We start from the raw sequence: 20,659 nt of genomic DNA, 5'->3' as shown, positions 1-20,659 counted from the left end.
TGATGTAACTAACTGATGACTGATTGTAAAAATTGACAAATGAATCTAATCAGATGCACACTATTGTGTAGTAAACATACATGTCTCTTTAATTTCACGTTTTTTGAAAAAACACTGACGTTCTTAAAGGGTCTGGAGCAAATAGCTACGGTAGCTACAAATGGACAATATCAGTTGTGTGTTTATTCAATCCACAGATGGCAAAAATAAACACAGAACTGAACTGAAGCTTCACGGCTGTTAAATTTGACGTATTGACAACTCAAGCTGCTACAACAGGTGAGCATTTCTACCCAGACATTTAACTCAGGGCATCAAGTCTTAGATCAAGACAAAGCCTCTACGCATCACAATTTAGGACATTATTAAAGAAAAATACAATTTCAAAAAATGACCAAATGAATCTCTGCAGCCCTTTAAATGTGAACTGTCCCCCCCACAAAAGAACAGTCGACTGTGCAGTTTGAAGACAACGCGGTGTTTGTGTTGTTCCCGTGTTACATCATCAGAGCTTTGATGTCATCTATGCGAGATGTTTTCCTATCAGTGTTTGAAGCGCCAAATGCCTTCTCCACCAGATCCTGCTTCTGCCTCTGGATCTTCACCATGTTCTCCTCTACTGAATCCTTCACAATGAACTGCAACAAAACACACACACACACATACAGTCACTGATCTTTCTCATGCACCTTTCTATCCATTATGGAAACAATGGACCATCCAAATAACTTTTGGCCTAAGAATATAATGTAACGTAAGAATCCCTTTTAGATGTTAAGAAATTCCTTCAATCACCAGGTACCTGAACAGGGATTTGTCTTGGTGTCAGTTTAAAACACATACAGTTCTTTAAGTCTTCAGTGTAAAATGGACCTGCTAATGAACATGTGATGCCTTGTCACAGACAAGAAATGCCCTAAACGTCCACTGCAGACCCCGATACAACAGTACAAACACATACAGGGTTCTTAGTTTCTGACCTTGGTGACGACGACTTTCCTCGTCTGTCCCAGACGGTGGCAGCGGTCAATACACTGCTCCTCTGTAGCAGGATTCCACGCCTAAAACACACAATTAATTGCAATTGAACATGCAGTTCAGAATTATTTGTTTCCTGAAGAGATTTAATAGTTTAATATCTCTCTTTTCCCTTTTGATCTTATCTGCAGGGTTTCTTGTGTTCACCGCTGGAAATCGTAGTATATGATACAATCGTAATATATTCAATAATTAAACTTGTCACTAATCACTGTCATGCTATCCTAGTACCAGTGACAGTGTACTGCCAGACAGAAAATCTGCCAAAAAAACTTTAGTGTGTAGCCTCAGGCAAAATCCCTTCAGCGTGCACGACCTCGTATGTAAAACAAGCTGTGTTTGTACGTGTAGATGTGTCTGCTTCCTGGCCAAAATCAGTACTTACAGGGTCCATGAGGAAAACATGGGAGGCGGCCGTTAAGTTAAGCCCCACCCCTCCAGCTTTGAGTGACAGAAGCATGATGACGGGGCTGTCGGCTGCAGAGCTCTGAAACTCCTGGATCACCTGAGTCCTCTTCTTTTGGCTCATGGTGCCGTCCAAACGCACAAAACTGAAACCGTGCTCTCTGGTGAAGAGGAAGGAGGGCAATAACGCCAAGAGACAAGTCATAATTATTCAATCTATAAATGCTCTACTAAAGAGCTGCTGTTGCACTACGAACAGATCACATTTCTCTCTTATTCTGGCTGATTAGACCGCTGTTTGGGTTGAAGGTGGGCGGGGCTTTGATGAGAATGTGATGGGAATTTATGAGGTCATAAATGTCCGTCTACCGCTAAGAATGATAAAGGTGTACTTTGCCCGGCCTCAACAGGTGAAACAACAGGAGACTCGGGAAGATGTCTCTCAGTCAAAGTATACACACCCACACAGTCCTGAGGAGCGGTCTAATCAACCGGATTAACTGAAAACACCTTAGTGGGTGTTCAGGGGCTTTAAGCAAGAATAAATATCTATATCTGAACAAAGCTAGAGGTGGAAGATGTGTATCGGAAACCCAAAAAAGCCACAAATGCAACTGTTTGTTTCCAATTTCTTATAAATAATAATGCTATAATGCAGACACCAATATTTCTACAAAAAGTTAAACCACTCCCTAAGTTTCCACCAAAGCTGTTGTAATAATTAAATTACAGTAAAGAACCGTTTGAGTAGATTTATAAGGGCTCTTTACAGCTTTAACTTAGGACTCTGAAAACTCTGAAACCTCTACTGTGAATGTGTGTTTTACCTGAGAGGAGCCTCCAGTATGGTGAGGAAGCGTGTAAACTGAGAGACGACCAAACACTTAATGCTGCTGTCTTCACATCGCAGCCTGAGCAGGTTTCCCATCAGCGCCTGCACCTGCGGAGACAAAAAGTGACTTCAAAAGGGAGAACAACACTCTCTCAGTAGCATAAAATCCCATTTTCCTTCACTGTTGCGCTGCTGAAGAAAATGTTTAAGTGCCTTCTTCTTAAACCTCATAGTTGAGGCGTTTTGGAGGTCCCTGACTGAATCCAGCTCAGTGGAATGATATAACAAAAGGCAATTTTGTATTTGAGCATTTCATCTTCAAATGAGAATGACAATGTTATCTGCATGTAAGGGAAGACTAATATGATTAGTAGGCAACTTAAAGTCAAAGGTTTTGCACGGCACTAGATCATCTTCAACAACTCAAGCAGGTTTCTATACTTGCATCTCTCAGGTAATACTATAGCCTCAGCATTTACTGTGTACCTTTGAGCTTGTCCTCCACTTATCAGAGTGTGTACTGCTCTCCTCCTCCATTTCCTCCTGTGGAAACTCCACCAGTTCATTGATCTTGATCTCACTTCGACAGAGAGGACAGCGTGCTGCTTCCTGTGCACAGACACACACACACAGAGCAGAAAGGATGGATCTGTTAATGATTAGCAGCTAAATTATTGCTTACATAGTAGTTAAACTTGCCTTTTAAGTTAACTGTCAAATGATTCAATTACAAACCCCTGTGTGTCTGCAGCACACATACCTGCTCAGTGCTGATAACCTTTGCGATGCAGGGCCGGCAGTAAACGTGGGCGCAGTGTGTAATGACGGGCAGATGCACAGATTCCAGACACACGGAGCACTCCTCGTCAGAGCCGCTGGCCAACACTAACCGCAGCTTCTCTATGAGACGCTCCCGCAGCTCTGCAGGTGTCGCTGCAGCACCTACACATACAATATTTAGTTTACTTACATGTGAAAATGATGCCAGAGGAAATGAATAAATGAGCTGTAGCTAAAATCAAGGACATAAACGTCATGTGTGCTTTCATTTTGGGAAATTCAGGGTTTTATAATGACGCGAGGAGGAGTTTATACTCTAGGATTACCCACATTACACATGTTGGGTTTACTCATCCCCTCAGTCTATATGCTCATAAAACAGGATCAGTGAAATGTTGCCTCAATTCAACTTTTCCCCCATGTTACCAGCTGCAAGTAGTGATTAAGTATCATAGTTGTCCAGTGAAATGTATTAGTGAAAATGTAGAAAGCGGGGAAAGCACCGATAGGTAACAAGAAAAAGTAATAGTATACATTTTCAGAGTCAGTGAATATCAATGAGCATTGCAAGGTAGAAAGAAGCGAATTAAAAGAATAAAACCATTATGAGATGAGAACTTGAAGTTCAAGTGAGAACACTTGACAATCTTCAGCTGCTTGATAACGAGCACATCATTAGAATCAGGTGTGTTAGAACAGGAGGAAACCCAAAACATGCAGGACAGTGGCCCTCCAGGACCGGAATTGGGCACCTCTTCAATAAACCACACCAGTGAGCAATCATGCAACACAACAGAGCAGAGCCTGGAACTGGTAAATGCAATGTAGCCATCTTTAATGCGATTAATTACACCTGGGGGTTTCCTGCTATGAGGAAGTCTAGAAATGTGATGCACCATCCAAAAAGCTACAGATCAAACCCCTGCATGCCAATGGTGTACCCACACAGGTGTTTTCAATTCATTTGGCTGAACAGGATTTCCGGTTTCTCGGCGTGCACATACAGGAGGACTTAACTTGGAACATCACAACCACCATCAAGAAAGCACAACAGAGACTGTACTTCCTGAGAGTTCTCAGTAACAACAATCTGACTCAGAAACTTTTGCTGTCTTTCTATCGTTGCTCCATAGAAAGCATCCTGACTTACTGCATGTGTGTGTGGTTTGCCAGCTGCACAGTGGCTGACCGGAAAGAGAGCCCTCCGAAGGGTTGATAACACAGCCCAAAAAAATCATTGGTTGCTCACTCCCCACCCTGGAAGAACTGTTTAGCTCTCGATGTCTTAGTAGGGCTAAAAACATTCTAAGGGATTCGTCCCACCCAGACCACCAACACTTTGAATTATTGCCCGGGCAGACGTTATAGGTCTCTAAATGCTCGGACTAACAGACTTAAGAACAGTTTTTATCCAAAAGCTATAACAGTGCTTAACACCACAAATACCTTTACCTATGATTGTAAATGATTTTTGCTCAGGGTCTCTGCAATCTACTGTTTTTTGTGTTGTCTCCTTAATCTGCTACAGTGTGTGTGAGCGTGTGTGTGCGTGTGTGTGCATGTGTGTGCGTGTGTGTGTGCGTAAGCTTGTTGTTTTAAATGTGTCCTTTAAAGGTCTAGCCTACTCTTTTGATGCTTTTAATGTTAAATTATTTCTGCACTTTAAGGGATTGTACTGTAAATTTCGTTGTACTCGTACAATGACAATAAAGACAATTCATTCATTCATGATTAGACCTCCTCTCAGGACCGTGAGGGCATAAAGACAAAATGCTCTCACTAAGACTACAGCAGGACAATTTACACACCTGTGATTGGCTGTAAAGAAGTGAACCTTGGTATCAGAATGTATTTTTTTAATAATAAAAAAAAAATACAATATATCAACCAAATAAATAATTCATTAGAAATCTCCAGCAAGCCTGTTTGCATATCAAGTGACCCCAGGGTTCAGAAGCTAGACTCTACATTAGTCAGCTATTACATCGACCTAATATCAGATAACAGGTCTCACCTAGGTCTGAGGATATTTTTGCAAGCAGATCGGGGTGGCAGCAGTGCTGTCGAAGCCTCATGAGGATGGCCAACACATCAGCATAATTCCTCATGACTGTCCCTTCAGCTACGTACCTGCACACAAATATACAGTTAAGACGCGGTTAAAGAAAATACAGCAATATGCAACAGTTTCAGTAGAAAACGGAACAACATCCCTGTAAGATCTAATGAACAACTGTCAACAGCTGTATGTTCTGTCAAAATGGCCTCATCTACTAAGTCTTCATCATGTCGTTCATTCGTTCAAACATGCATGCACATAAACACACTGACACGTACATGCCGATGATGTTTCTTCCCTCAGTGCGTGCCAGCTCGTACTCCTCCCTCTCTGACTGGCTCAGCTCCACCTGCTCCACACATACTGTCTTCTCAGGCAGAAACACCAGGGGGCGCCCGTTCACCTCACTGCTCTTGGTCCGCCGCAGGGTGATGCACTTCACAAGGGTCTGAAGGTTCCTGCACACAGTAGCGACTGCCAGAGTTGAATTGATATCTTATTATTTATAGTATAATATGACAGAGGTTTGCATATTTTCCACAGTAACACTCAACATAGTTTGTTTGCACACCTAGTTACTGCGTAAAATAGAAAGCTGGTATGATATAATCAATTATATAACTTTTGAATGTCACAACTAAGATGCCTGATACATAGGGATGGGTTCCCAAAACCGGTTGCTAGGGTCTGATGTTATCGGTTCTGCTTAACGGTCCTTGCATTCACCCTGAACAGACTCTGCGTCACAGGCCCTGCTACTGTGCAGGGAGGGGGGGTGTCTCACTCACTCACTCACTGTCTGTCTGTCTGTCACTCTCTCACACACTGTCGGCCTGCCTGTCTGTCACTCTCTAACACACTGTCTGCCTGCCTGTCTGTCACTCTCTCACACACGCGGATAAAGACTATGAGGAATGAAGTGTTTATTACAGCACAGTTCGTATACTACATTATAAGATACACGAAAATAAAGCAGTTCATTCAATTCTCAATTTGTCTATTTTTTTAAAAGATTTCTCTAAAAGAGATCTGATAACTAGTACTTTTAAAGTACCGGATGATTAAAAAGTATCTGTAAAAGCAATAAGATTGTTACAATCTATGGATTCATGTCCTCTTTGTTCTGGGAAGCACAGTGGCAGTTTTGCCCTCTGTATGTTGGACTACAGACACATCAGACTGAAGCGTAGACTATTGTCTATCTACGCTTCAAAATGTATTGATTAGAAATTTGCGCTGAAATACAATCTCCATGGATATGACACCAAATGATTTGTTATGGAGGACTGAACCAACCAAAATAAAAAAATATATAGATAAATTAATATTTATACTATACCGATCCCTACTGATACATAATATATATAAAACTAGACAACAAAGAAGGGAGATATGTTTCACTGTAATTGCAGTAGTTCAATTTACAGGGTCTAAATCATTTTCTATTATCTAAATTGACAAAAAAATGCTCCAAATGATGATCCTCAATGCATAATGATCAACAATGATCATCTGCAACAGCTGTGATTAATTTCTTCCGGAGAATCACTCAAATCCAATATATTTACATAGCACAAAATCACAAATTTGAATCTTTAAACCCTCGACTCGAACAAGAAAAAGCTCCAAGCTGAGGGAGAAATCTCAGTAACGGTAGCGGAGGAAAGATCCGTCTTCCAGGTCTGATAGAAAAGGTATAAATAAAACATATAGAATGTGTAAACATATGAAGAATATTTATAGGATACGACCTCAGCAACAATTTCAATGTGATACTGACTGTATCACAGCAGATATTGCCCTCTGGAGTCTTATTTCTAACACTGCAGCCGTAAAGTATCTGTGAGCACTCACTGCAGGCCGGCCCTGTCTCCTTGAGTGGCGGGTCTCTGGATCACTCTGTTCCACCATTCTCTCACATCGAAGGGCTTCAGACGCAGGAAGGCCAACAGCATCCACAGGTCCTTCACACTGTTTTGGATAGGAGTACCTGGAGGGAAGGAACGATTAACGCATGCACACACGCACACACACACACACACACACACACACACACACACACACACACACACACACACACACACACACACACACACACACACACACACACACACACACACACACACACACACACACACACACACACACACACACACACACACACACACACACACACACACACACACACACACACACACACACGAACACACACACACACACACACACACACACACACACACACACACACACACACACACACACATTGACACTTTATCTTTATGTACTTGATTATGTCCTTCAAATATTCAGTCAAAATAAGTATTTGTGCTGGACACTAAGAAGAGATATTGACATATTACAATATCTAGCAAGTAGTTTTTACATGATAGAAGGCGTTACCAATGTTCAACCCATTATGTCAAGAAGTTTATTGGACAAAAACTTTAATATTACAAAATACAGGGTTGGTACACCTTTTCAAGCACTTTCAAGGTCCATTTCAAGCTTTTCCAGCACCTTACAGTTGTGGTAGATTACATATTTGATGATGATTATTTCACTCTTAAAATCACCTTAAAAGAGATGGTACTATGTTATAAACCACTAAAATTGTTGCATAACACCAGAAGGATAAAAAAATGTATGTATTTATTCTATTACTATTTGTTGTGAAAGAAATAAGGATACAATTTCAAGCATTTTCAAGTACTTTATCCAAAATTCAACATCGATATTCAAGCATTTTCAAAGATTTCAAGCACCTGTACGAACCGTGAAAATAATAAGCAAATAATCTATAATCTATATCAAATGTTTTTCGTTTCGACGTGACAATCGCCAAGCAAGACTATATGGAGACAGACGAATAATAATAAATTATCACCCAGCCGGACACAGTTTGTGTCTTCATATGCTGGACTATCTTTGTGTGTGTGTGTGTGTGTGTGTGCGTGCGTGCGTGCGTGGTAGAGGTATACCTGACAAAATCCAGCGCCGCTGACTTTTGAGACCGAGCACAGCCTTACTCATCTGTGCATTAGGGTTTCTTACGACATGCCCTTCGTCCAGCACAACCCTAAGCCAATTGATCCCATGGAGGGGACTCTTATTCTGAAAGGAAAACAAAACATTATATACACATTATATCTGTTATTATAAAAAAGAAAAGAAGAAGCTAATTATCTCTCAAGTGAATATCGACATGAATTAAACATACAGTCCAGATTCAGGGAAGACATGAATTTTCCGCCATTTAGAGGATTTTGCTAAACAAAAATAAATGAATGCAGTCTGCACCAGATTAACTTTGTCTCCCATGTATACAGCTACAGAAATACATGTCACCTGACAACACTCACCCCGAAGTCAGCAGAGAGGACGTTGTACGTTGTGATCACAACATCCTGAGAGGACAGAAAGTCCTGGCTCCTTTTGCGCTCTGCGCCGTAATATAGATACACGTTTAGCTTCACGTTAGCACGCACATGCTGCTCAAATTGGTCCTACAAACACACACACGTACACACAGAACAGAGGAAGAAAACATGCTTACTTTAGGGACTTAAAAGGTAGCACTGAATGTGGCCCTTCCACTGTCAAAAGTTTACAAAATGACCAACATAGCTTGTTTTTCTACAGTATACAACAGTATAGCCCTGTGCTGTAATGTTTTTTTTTACCAGGGGCAGCAAACAAGCTTCACCTGTACTTGTTCAATGACAGAATATCATCTTTGTGTGTGTGTTTTGTTGTGTAAGGCTGTATTCCTACCAGCCAGTTGCTGATCACAGAGAGAGGACAAATGATTAGAGTCGTTCTTGCTGATAAGTCATCTGCACTTTCGGGGATGGAGGATTCCACACCTGCACATGCAAAAAGGTACACAAACATCTCCAATATCACTGCAGTTTTTCCTTTTTTCCCCACTAAATTAATACAGTCTGTGAACCAAAACAACAGGTACAAATATACTGTTAGAACTCACTCAGTTTTGGAGCGGCCTTCTTTGCAGTTTTCTTCTTCTTAAAGCCAGTATCTGCTGCTAAACCACCCAGCGCTGCGGCAAAGTCCAGATCCTCCAGCATTACTGGGGCCTCTGCAAAGCAAGCACACAGATATATGATTCAGTTCATAGGGAATTAGACGAGCTAAATAATGACAGTAGGGCTGTACGGTATGGTCTAACATTTATAACACAATACCATTTGAAGCATAGATGGTAACTATTATATAACGGTATATTAATTTATCTTAAAATTTCAATATAACTGCTTCTGAATTACTGTGCAGTTACTGTACTAAAGTACAAGTTTGAGGCTCTTTTTTTTTGAGGTTTTGGTTTGAGTTTTTTCTTTGCATACGACTTTATACTTCTGCTCCACTACAATTCAGTGAGAAATATATATATACATACATCTAGTAACACAGGCTTCACAGTGACAGTTCTAAACAAATACTTCTCTGTCCATTCGCTGTTGAATTGCCATTCTTTTTGTGTCAATCTTTTGTTTTTTCAAAGTAGAAGGAGACATTGTGGTGGTGGTTTAACCAAGGATTTAACCAGGCTGAACAGTTGCGACAACAACAGGCGCGGAGAGGAGTGATGCAGAACAGAAACACATGAAGGAGAGTGTAGCGGGAGCGTGCGCCGGTATTTGACGCGCTGAGACAGTTGCACTGATGCGAGAGAGAACAGCAGTCAACATCGACCATTACGTCCAGGAATTACATTTTCACATGGGCTTCTACTCAAAGGGCCAGTTAATATTCCCTCGCAGGCCGGACCCGTGGGCATTGTGTCATTACATCAGAGCTGTTCTGCCAATTACACGGCAGAGTCAAAATCCATACCATAGCGCAAATACCGTTCAACTGTCTATACCGTTTACACCGTACACCCCTAAATTAGAACATTGAGTTATGGCACCACCACAAAATGAAAATGACAAACATCAATTCACTGGTGTTTTCACAAGGTTGTCAAGCTATGTTACGTAGTGCATATATTATAGTGTACAAATACAAAGAGTTTAGTGGGCTTGTACCTTTGCTGGGCTTTCGCTTAGTGGCTTTCCTCTTTCCTTTGCTCGTACCTGTAAGTGCAGGAGTCAGGTAAAAATGTATGCAGGCCGCAAAATCCATGAAAGGCGACAAAAACAAGAGAACTGCATAAACAGGCAGATCAAAAATTTAAATGTGATATATATGGAGACGCCAAACAATTCTTACTTTCATCTGACTTGTCCACCCTCTCCACTACATCTGCTGAATCAACACAGACCCCCTTCATCTGAGGACTGATCCAAGAACGGAGCATATCAGATAAACATACGTATAGACAGACAGAAAAATGTATAGAAATGTGTCCAAATGCATTCTTAAACTATGCAATGATAATAAAGAAAGCGCACATCTCTGACAATATAATCTGAGCATACCAAATTCAATTAAATCACACTTACAGGTCTGAGCACTGAGAACCAGCTCCTGCATCGCTCACGTCAGCTCTATCGCATCTATCTTTCGCACTACTACTTCCTGAAACAAAGACGCCACATTTATCTCATCAGTTATGCTCTTTTTCTGAACACGAGGAGGGAAAAAAAAGTCTGAAAATCTGCAAAAGCTGATATATTGTAAATGATTACCTTCCAGTTTTGAGGCCATCTTTGGTTTAGTTTTGGCTTTGATAGGTGAAGACCGCTCCTCCTGCACACACGTAAACAACACACTCAATGATGATTAAACGCATGTCACTCAGGCTGCATACTGTTTGAAAAGGGCACATTCACACACTGCTCCGCTTACACATCTCTCCACAGGCAGAGGCTTTCCTTTGTGAAAGTTGGTGAGGATCAGAGCGATGGTCGTCAGAGTTTTCCCCTGGAAAACACAAAAGCTTGGATTTTGATGTAAACATTTACTGGCTCTACAACAAACATCTCATCATGAGTAACTGTATAAATTAACTTATATGGCAATGATATCACATCACATAAAAGTGCCTGTTACTCACCAGTCCCATGTCATCGGCCAGTATTCCCCCACGAATTCTCTCTGGTATTTCTTTGGCAGAGAAACATGTGAGGCTGTTGTAGTAGAGGTCGCCTCTCTTCTCCCAAAAGGGTGGCAGCGCAGATTTGTTTTCTTGAGCGCACATCCAGGACAGCGCCTGCTTCTGGTGAGGCAGGAGCGGCGTACCCACAGACTGCAGAGAAAAACAGCTTCACGTTCACATAAGCTACACAAAGACACTGATACAAAAAATAAACCCAGTAACAAATATTATTACAGCTATAACGGGGTGAAAGAAGGTGACAACTCATAGGTGAGAAGCAATTTCTCTGAAAAAATGCAGCAAGGAAGAGAAGGTAGATAGGAAGAAATACATCATCCATTTAGTTGACATTGTAAAGAAATATGAGGTTAAAAAAACAGTAAGAAATGACATGAAATCATTAGTTATGGACAGTAGTAGGAAATACAAAAATAAGATAAAATGCTGACCACAAACAAATATGTAAAATGCAGACAGATAAAGCATTCGATTACACACCTCGGCTGCTTCTTTCTCTCCGTCTTTACTATCCATCAAGTCGTCAAAGAGGTTGTCAAATGCATTCTTCAGCTGAAAGAAAAAGAGGAATTACAACTGCTGGCTTCGGCCGCATTTAACTCTGTTTCACAATGTTTACCGCAAATGCATTCCACGTAATTTTAGCATAACAATTATCCGACATTTAAACTTCTATTCTCTAAGCACTAAAAGCCCTAACTTTAATGCGTTTAAGGCCTTGATTAACTATTATAACAGTGCTATGTTATGTAATATTCAGACATTCAGCTTCAACCACACATTCTGGTCAGATAAGGAGTGCTATGAGTGCTGATACCTGATTTAATTATTTACATTGAATATGCAAAGCGTGTTTTTGCTTCTTCAGTGTAACATTAACATTACATGATTGCTGTTTAAATGTCATAATATTATATTAACTTCATTTATGTAGATCTACCTCCTGTGCAGTTAGTGGGATGGTCAATCCTTTTTTAGATGCACTAGCATCTTGACTTGATGATTTCTGATTTGCACCTGAAATCACAAACACAAAATAAAAAAATGAAGTTCATGATAATGACTGAAAACGTACATATTTCAACACTGCAGGCTACCGTACATGGTTAAATGTTTTAGGTTTTCCATCAGGCAAGTTAGATCAGGTGGTTAAGTGTGTTTGTACCTGCTGCGCCTGTGTTCAGTTTGTATCCGCGACGTGCCATGCCTTCAATCACAGCCTTCTTGTTCTCTTCTTTCCCCCAGAAGGACAGCATCACTGGCATGCTGAACTTGTTATTTGTCCCGGAGGGAACCACCCTAACACGGCAACAAGACAGCAATATACACACAAACACTCGGGATTAGTAAACGGTGTGGAGTAAGCGGTGTGCTAGCATGTGATTGAGGACTAACATAGATATTCATAGCATATAGCATAGGTGTGCTTGCATGAAATCTGGTTGCTTTAGTCAAGATTATCTCATCTCATCTTCATCCGCTTATCCGGGGTCGGGTCGCGGGGGCAGCAGCTTTAGCAGGGGACCCCAAACTTCCCTTTCCCGGGCCACATTAACCAGCTCTAACTGGGGGAGCCCGAGGCGTTCCCAGGCCAGTGTGGAGATATAATCTCTCCACCTAGTCCTGGGTCTTCCCCGAGGCCTCCTCCCAGCTATATTTTCTGCAATAAGATTTAAAATCCCTGATTTTTGTAAATTCCAGGTTTATTCCAGTTTATTCCCATTAATCCCTGTTAATTCCAATGGAAAGTTTCCAACTTTGAAAATTCCCAGAATTTAGCAACCTTTCTAGGGATGGGCAATGGTTTGCACATTAGTCAGTTGTTCGGCTCTTTTCCGCACAAGGGCAGAAGAGCATTTGCTGCAGCACCGTTAGATGGGCTAGATGCTACTGTACAGACAGAAGAAACATGCTACAGCCATTTTAACTTTCTGTGTGGAACAGAAAATATGAGCTGCAGTGTGGGTGTACTATAATTGCATGAGGTATGGGTTGAGGCTTGAGACTATTTGATGTAGAGCAGAATAGTTCCCCGTGAATATTGAATCGTATTTTTGCTTGACATGCGCATCCCAACACAAAACCACACACTGTTTCCTCCCACTGTAATCATGATGGACCTAAGCTCATAGTTCCTCTTAAACCCACTGAACAATGATATGAATTTTAAAAAAATGTAATCAAGCGCAGGTATTAATGGGGAAAAGCTGTAAACAGCAGTCATTTATACATACATCCAATGTTGCTCAGGTGTTAATGCAGGATTTCTAGGCTAACAGTCGTAAATGCTGAACAAAATAATTCTGACATTGAACATGTCAGCCAGGACTGGCAGATGATTAACGGTCTACTCACCCCTCTACTTTAGCCAAATTGTTGTCCATGAAATAGGCCATAGCTGCTGCCAGCTCCCGCTTGATGTGACCCACTTGGCTGCCATAAATGTTGGCGACCATCACTGCATTGCGGTCGTATGGATTCTGGGGCTGTCGCACTAAACCGACCATTTCCCCTGTATTCACCTATAAAAAGTAAAACACATGACTTTAAAGCTTCACGGTCAATGTTTGTATGTGGCAATTCTCTTTTGTGTCCTTTGTGAATCTTTGCACTTGAGGAATAGAGGTGTTTGATCCTCACCACCCCTGTATAATATCGGAGGCCGACCACAGTGCCCTTCAGGTGGCCATACAGCACGCTGCCATCTGCATCCGGCTCCTCAGACACCGCAGCTCTGATGGCCTGGGAGAGCGTCTCTGCGTTGGTGTCACTGCGGTCTGTGAAGATGTCCACCTCACTGTACCTGTCCCACCCACCAAATCTCCACCTGCCGGAAAACATGACACCTGGGACACACGCACAGAAACATACTTAAACACAACCACAAACAGACATTAATAAGGAAATCAGTTTTGACATAATCCTGTCCGGTGTGTGCACAGTTATGGATTTGCAGGTCGTAAATAACAATACAGGAAAAATCGGGAACCAGGCAAGTACAGTACAAACTTTGTAAGTAACAGCAGCGCACAGGCAGTGGTGGTAGAAGTACTCAGAGCTTTTACTTAAGCAAACGTAGTAACACCACACTGTAAAAATACTGTATTACAAGTAAAAGTCCTGCATTCAAAATGTTACTGAAGTAAAAGTACAAAAGTATCAGCATAAAAATGTACAGTATTTCTTATGCAGAATATTATATTATACAGATTTTAATTATTAATAGCTTAATGTAAATATCTATATATATATATTTGATGTTGCAGCTGATAAATGCGTATTTTCTTCATATACTGCTGTGTATTTTAATCTATAACAATATATTTCATTTCCCTTGTTGAGGATATTTTGTATTAATCTGAATCTTGCAAAGTAACTAGTAACTAAAGTTGCCAAATAAATGTAGTGGAGCAAAAGTACAATATTTCCTCTGAAATGTAATGGAGTAGAAGTATAAAATGGAGTTACATGAAGTACATGCAAACTGTATTTAAGTACAGTACTTGAGTAAATGTACTTAGTTACTTTCCACCCTTGCACATAGGTTAACATGCAGGAAACCAGCATATCCCCACACTGGAGGAATAACACACTAACACGCATCTCCCTGCAGGTTCAACGTTATACATCAATTAACATAAATCCGTCACAGCTGCGGTACATTTGTCGCACGTTAATTGTGTATTTCTTACTTGTTTATACTATGTATGGACACATGCACATCAACGTTACTGTGCGACACACTTTCCTCGTTGATAAACTATGTAAACGTTAAAGTAACGAGGCCTAATCTACTAGTTAACGTTGGTTAAAACTCACGTTATCATTAACGCTGCTTGAAAGTAAGCTAATTGTTGAACTGTGACGTATGCTAACTTCCGGGTTGAGTTATCGCGTTGTTAGCCGGCACGTTATCTCGTCTATCAAACGCGTCTGTGTATTACATTTATATTGATCTGAGCCGTTACTTAACGATGACGTGCATTTGTTGTTACCCTGGCGACTGTTGTTGCTTGGCGTTTCTGTTGTGTTGCTGATGTTTGTGGTACTTTCTGATTTACACTCATAAACCGTCAGCAGCCGTTAGTGTGGCACTTCCGGTGATAACCTTCAAAATAAGTGCTGTGATCCTCTTTGGGTTTTCTGGCAGATTTGAAATGCTGTGATATTTTATTACAGATATATTAGAGACAGGGTGTTTTTTTCTTCCAAATGTGAAAATATGCATTTTTTTTGTATTTGTATTTATTTGTTCCTTTCATGAAAATGTCCATTCATTACATTGTACACACAATGATAAATTCAATTCACAATTACAATACATTTAAACATTTACATGAATGGAAAGGAGCAGATAAGAAGAATAAATGGACTTGTACTTATAAAGCGCCTTTCTAGTCATCTGACTACTCAAGGCGCTTCACAGTGTCTGTCACATTCACCCATTCACACAGACATTCACACTGATGGCAGTGGACATCTACAGACCATCTAATCTAATCATTCACACCACATTTACACACCCATGCGTAGCACGGGGAGCAATTTGGGGTTCAGTGTCTTGCCCAAGGACACTTCAACATGTGGACCGGGGGGAGATGGGGATCGAACCACCAATCTCTCAAACAGAGGACGACCCACTCTTCCACCAAGCCACAGCCCACAATTCTTATATTTGTCTGCCCCTTTTCAACATAACACAAACATGTGATGACCTCCCCTGATTTCCCCGACCCTCGCACAGTTATCATCAAGTTAAATACTAAACTTATAGTTTATACAATACGTACATCCAGCTACTCATCAAGTTTATATGATTCAATATGTTTTGTTAAATACAATCTTCGTACAACTTTTTAATATATCCTGGGAATTCCACGGTTTTACACCTTTAACAGATAAGCACATTTGTTTTAATGTTGTTTCTTGCACACTCATGTTTAAAGTCAAACTTTCACCTATGATTTTCATTCTCTGATGTAAAAAACAACAACTTTTGTATGTCCTCTGGTATAATTCTGTTTCTAGCTTTAAACATTATCAACATAACATAACGTCTGCAATTCTATGATGTTTTTAAGTTTCAACAATCCTGACTTAATGAACATTTGTGTACTCTCGAAATGCAGCTTTGTGTATTACTCTGACTGCTCTTTTCTGTAATAATATTAATGGCTTTATGTTAGTTTCATAGGTGTTACCCCACACTTCAGTACAATAATGGAAATAAGGCAGAATAATTGAGCAATATAACATTCGCAGTACATGGCCAGGTAAAATATATTTGGAGTTCTTTGATATTCTGATTTCCATGTTAAGATCTGCATTAACATGGTTCTTTGATAAACATGATTTTCCAGCAGGCTTGACCTTTATTTGCTGTGTAATTTCATAGTGTTTTTTAACACTTTTTGGATAAATCGCCCTATTTGGGAAGTTGAGAAACATTTAATGAAAGGCTCTCTGGCCTTTAGGTAATGTAGCCACTGGTTAAGTTTTTACTGTGCCTCCCACACGTTGGCCAATGTTTAACATAAAAACATTTAAATATATGAATATGTCAATAATTATTCTTTTAATAGCTTAGTATTGTATACATCATAAAAGGGTATGTGTATAGGCTACAGTATGTTGGGGTTCCCACTCTGTCTCTCCTACAGTGGTCCTTGCCCTAAAAATATGTTATGTATAGACAACTGCTTTATAATATAGTACAAGTATAAATTGTTTACATATATTATATAGATGAATACATATGTATAGATATATAGTCACTGCTGTCATTTGACCTGTCATCATTGGCCAGTATCCAGTACATTTTATTTTAGTTCGATATCCAATTCAGATCTTTTATCAGCTTTTGCTCCCTAGAGAGGCCAGATTATTTTTATTATTTCCAGATTATTACAATTTTAAAATTCAGACTCTTCAGTAAATTATCTCTGCTGACAGTTGTTTCCACAGAAAGACGTTTATGTTAATATTGGGTTTTCTGTTCCTTTAGCTTTAATTGTATTTTTTTACATGTTCGTAATAAAGCGTTAATTTATTCTTTTATTTTTGTGTTAATAAGTTTAAGAGTCTTAGATATATACTGCCATTTTATAGTCAAACAGTGAAAAGATAAAGTAAAAAACAATAAAGACAATACTGTGTTGCTGTCCCTATTATTGACTATATACGAGTATATGACTCGTATATAGTTTGTATTATGTCTGTATAATGTCTTATACAGACTATATGATACCCTTTTGAAATAGTCACTTTTTTGTTTTACAGCCTAAAATTAAAGTGACTTTTTCATAAGGGTATCAGAACTTTCTAGAAGCTCTGTAGGTGCACAAAGCTGTAATTAAAGCAAAAGGTGTCTCCTTTTTATTAAGTATTAAGTATTATATCTGGGGACTCATCACTTTTCCAACACTGCTTTTCATTTTTTATTAATTTTCAGAAATTAAATTAAAAAAATCACTTGAATGTTGTACTGCAAACCGTGTAAATCACGTATTTTATGTATAATCATTTCCGGCTGCAAAACAAAAAAAGTGACTATTTCGAAAGGGTAGTTTAACTTTCTATAGGCACTGTATTTTCTTAAAAATCTATTATTAGCTGGATTTTATTCTGAAATCAAAATGACTTTGTTTCCGGTGTTGTGTCCGTCGACTTTCACAGTCCGACGTCGTGCACAGTTTTACGCGCGCCCCAACCATAGACATATAAAGAGTAGATGCCGCATCGAACGTTGGGCCGCGAGAAATGCGGCCGCCATCTTGGATCGGTCCTTCTCCCAGATAAGTTCTATGAGTGACTCGTTGAGCCTCTGAGTTGAGCAGCAGAAGGAACAAGATGCCAGAGCACTGTGCAGCGTATTCCTGCTCTAATCTAATATTACAATATTACAATTCATAATCAGTACGGTACAGTACAGTTTTAAACAATTATAAATAAATCCATGCGTTTTTAAATGTTATAGTGAGTCCCTCAGGCTGTGGCAGGTAGATACATATTTAGCTGCCAGAGGAGCTGCTGTCCCTTATTATATTATTATTATCTTGTCACAGTAGAGGCGTGGAGATTAGCCTCTGTGGGAATGTTAGTTAATTTACCCCCGGCCAGATGTGTGTGTGCAAGCCTGTGTATGTGTGTGTGTGTGTGTGCCTGTGTAGATATGAAAGGAGAAGCAGGGAGGAGAGGGGTTGTCGTACATGTGGTCTAGTGTAAATGGATTGCACATTTCCAGCAGTAGGTCAGCGGAGGACGTGCTGTGGTTTCATGAGAGGAAGACACTTCAGAGACAGTTCATCTCAGGTCACCTCAGATATTCTCAGTTTTGTTTTTTTAAATATTGAACATGACATTGACATGAATTATGAGATAATTTTTCATGTCATGTCACTTTTTTTTTAAGTTTAGACTATCAAAGGAGAAGTGACAGAATCTGATCAATATCCTTTGCTGTTAAACTGTTTCATCAAACAGGAGCAACATGATGTGGGGTTTATTATAAAGAATGAATCAGAGATTTAACATGTGTTTCCACTCTGTGCCCGATATTCTCACAGCTGAACTAAATGTCCCATACATTTTTACTTGGTTCTCCACATCTCCACTTAAAGCAGGACCAACGTCACATGTTTGTAAAGCAGAGCTGATGAGTCCAGGCTTTTTTAGTTCAGTTGTACCAGAGAAGTTGAAACAGTCTGAAAAGAAAAAATCATACATTTATTTAACTAAGGAAAAATCTTAAATGGTTTGTATAATTTAAAATGGATATTACTGAACTATGCCCCGTGTTTTTGTTTGCACATTAAATACAATTACTACATCATTAAAATATGTAATAAAGAAGACATTCACATAATTAGACCTTGCCTAAAAACAAAGACACAGTCATTTTAGATACTATACAAAGTTCTCCTCCAACATCACTTTCTTTACCAATTAGAGCTACACTCTCATTGGTAACTGTGCAAGAACAAAACAGTGTGAAAATGATCGATTTAACAAAATGTTATATATATTTTTATACCACACACACTCGCTCCCTCTCCTCTCCACTACCACGACTATGCGACTGGCAGAGCATGGATCATTTCTGAATATTTATAAACATAAAGGGTTCGGCTCTTGGTTTTTTTAGTGCTTTAAATGAAAGTGTGTCTGTTTGACTTGTATTTAGATGTGTCCAAAATGTCATCTCTCTCTCTGACCTAATTGTATTGATACTCTTGATTTATATGTATTTTAATTTTCTCTGAGTGTGTGTGTGTGTGTGTGTGTGTGTGTGTGCTTGCGTGTGTGTGTGTGTGTGTGTGTGTGAGAGAGAGAGAGAAAGAGAGAGAGTGAGTGAGTGAGAGAGAGATTTATGTATTCATGTATGAAATACAGCCTATTAATACTCTATAAATGATTTCTCTTGTTGTGTTTATATTTATAGTGTTTGCAAAACACCTATCATACATCACATAAATCATATATCAGAATATTCTATTACTGTTAATCCCACTGTGAATATTAAAATACGCTGAACCGTGTCCTGTCCTTACACTGAGTGGAGCGGGCGACCGGGCCAAGATGGCGGCTCCACCGCTCGTCAGCGCCAATAGGCCCAACGTTCGATGAGGCGTCTACTCTTTATGTCTATGGCCCCAACCATAGACATATAAAGAGTAGATGCCGCATCGAACGTTGGGCCGCGAGAAATGCGGCCGCCATCTTGGATCGGTCCTTCTCCCAGATCAGTTCTATGAGTGACTCGTTGAGCCTCTGAGTTGAGCAGCAGAAGGAACAAGATGCCAGAGCACTGTGCAGCGTATTCCTGCTCTAATCTAATATTACAATATTACAATTCATAATCAGTACGGTACAGTACAATTTTAAACAATTAGACATAAATCCATGCATTTTTAAATGTTATAGTGAGTCCCTCAGGCTGTGGCAGGTAGATACATATTTAGCTGCCAGAGGAGCTGCTGTCCCTTATTATATTATTATTATCTTGTCACAGTAGAGGCGTGGAGATTAGCCTCTGTGGGAATCTTAGTTAATTTACCCCCCGGCCAGATGTGTGTGTGCAAGCCTGTGTGTGTGTGTGTGTGCCTGTGTAGATATGAAAGGAGAAGCAGGGAGGAGAGGGGTTGTCGTACATGTGGTCCAGTGTAAATGGATCACAGCAGTAGGTCAGCAGAGGATGTGCTGTGGTTTCATGAGAGGAAGACACTTCAGAGACAGTTCATCTCAGGTCACCTCAGATATTCTCAGTTTTGTTTTTTTAAATATTGAACATGACATTGAGATGAATTATGAGATCATTTTTCATGTCATGTCACTTTTTTTTTTAAAGTTTAGACTATCAAAGGAGAAGTGGCAGAATCTGACCAATATCCTTTGCTGTTAAACTGTTTCATCAAACAGGAGCAACATGATGTGGGCTTTATTATAAAGAATGAATTAGAGATTTACGAGG

The 20,659-nt window shown here is 39.9% G+C and overlaps 1 protein-coding gene across 2 annotated transcripts; it reads right to left on the bottom strand.

The window, feature by feature from the left end:
• Nucleotides 1-101: 101 nt before the first annotated feature.
• Nucleotides 102-15,037, bottom strand: hltf (helicase-like transcription factor). 2 transcript variants are annotated; one of them, XM_083924928.1, is made up of 25 exons: nucleotides 15,010-15,037; nucleotides 13,831-14,036; nucleotides 13,546-13,712; nucleotides 12,356-12,489; nucleotides 12,131-12,207; nucleotides 11,671-11,742; nucleotides 11,131-11,322; nucleotides 10,923-10,997; nucleotides 10,763-10,823; nucleotides 10,577-10,652; nucleotides 10,344-10,411; nucleotides 10,160-10,207; nucleotides 9,100-9,210; nucleotides 8,886-8,977; nucleotides 8,474-8,617; nucleotides 8,093-8,225; nucleotides 6,969-7,104; nucleotides 5,393-5,572; nucleotides 5,070-5,185; nucleotides 3,036-3,217; nucleotides 2,762-2,884; nucleotides 2,271-2,383; nucleotides 1,424-1,604; nucleotides 981-1,061; nucleotides 102-638 (listed from the first exon to the last, which is right to left on the bottom strand). In XM_083924928.1, the coding sequence occupies exons 2-25, from the start codon at nucleotides 14,029-14,031 to the stop codon at nucleotides 498-500; spliced, it is 2,904 nt and encodes a 967-aa protein (XP_083781054.1). In that variant the 5' UTR covers nucleotides 14,032-14,036; nucleotides 15,010-15,037; the 3' UTR covers nucleotides 102-497. The 2 variants fall into 2 exon arrangements, with proteins under 2 accessions (XP_083781054.1, XP_083781055.1); XM_083924929.1 differs by having other exon boundaries at nucleotides 102-626.
• Between the last annotated feature and the right edge of the window lie 5,622 nt (nucleotides 15,038-20,659).

The sequence above is a fragment of the Echiichthys vipera genome (genome assembly GCF_963691815.1).
Source record: "Echiichthys vipera genome assembly, chromosome: 12".
Lineage (NCBI taxonomy): Eukaryota > Metazoa > Chordata > Actinopteri > Perciformes > Trachinidae > Echiichthys > Echiichthys vipera.
This window is presented reverse-complemented; position numbering and strand designations above follow the sequence as displayed.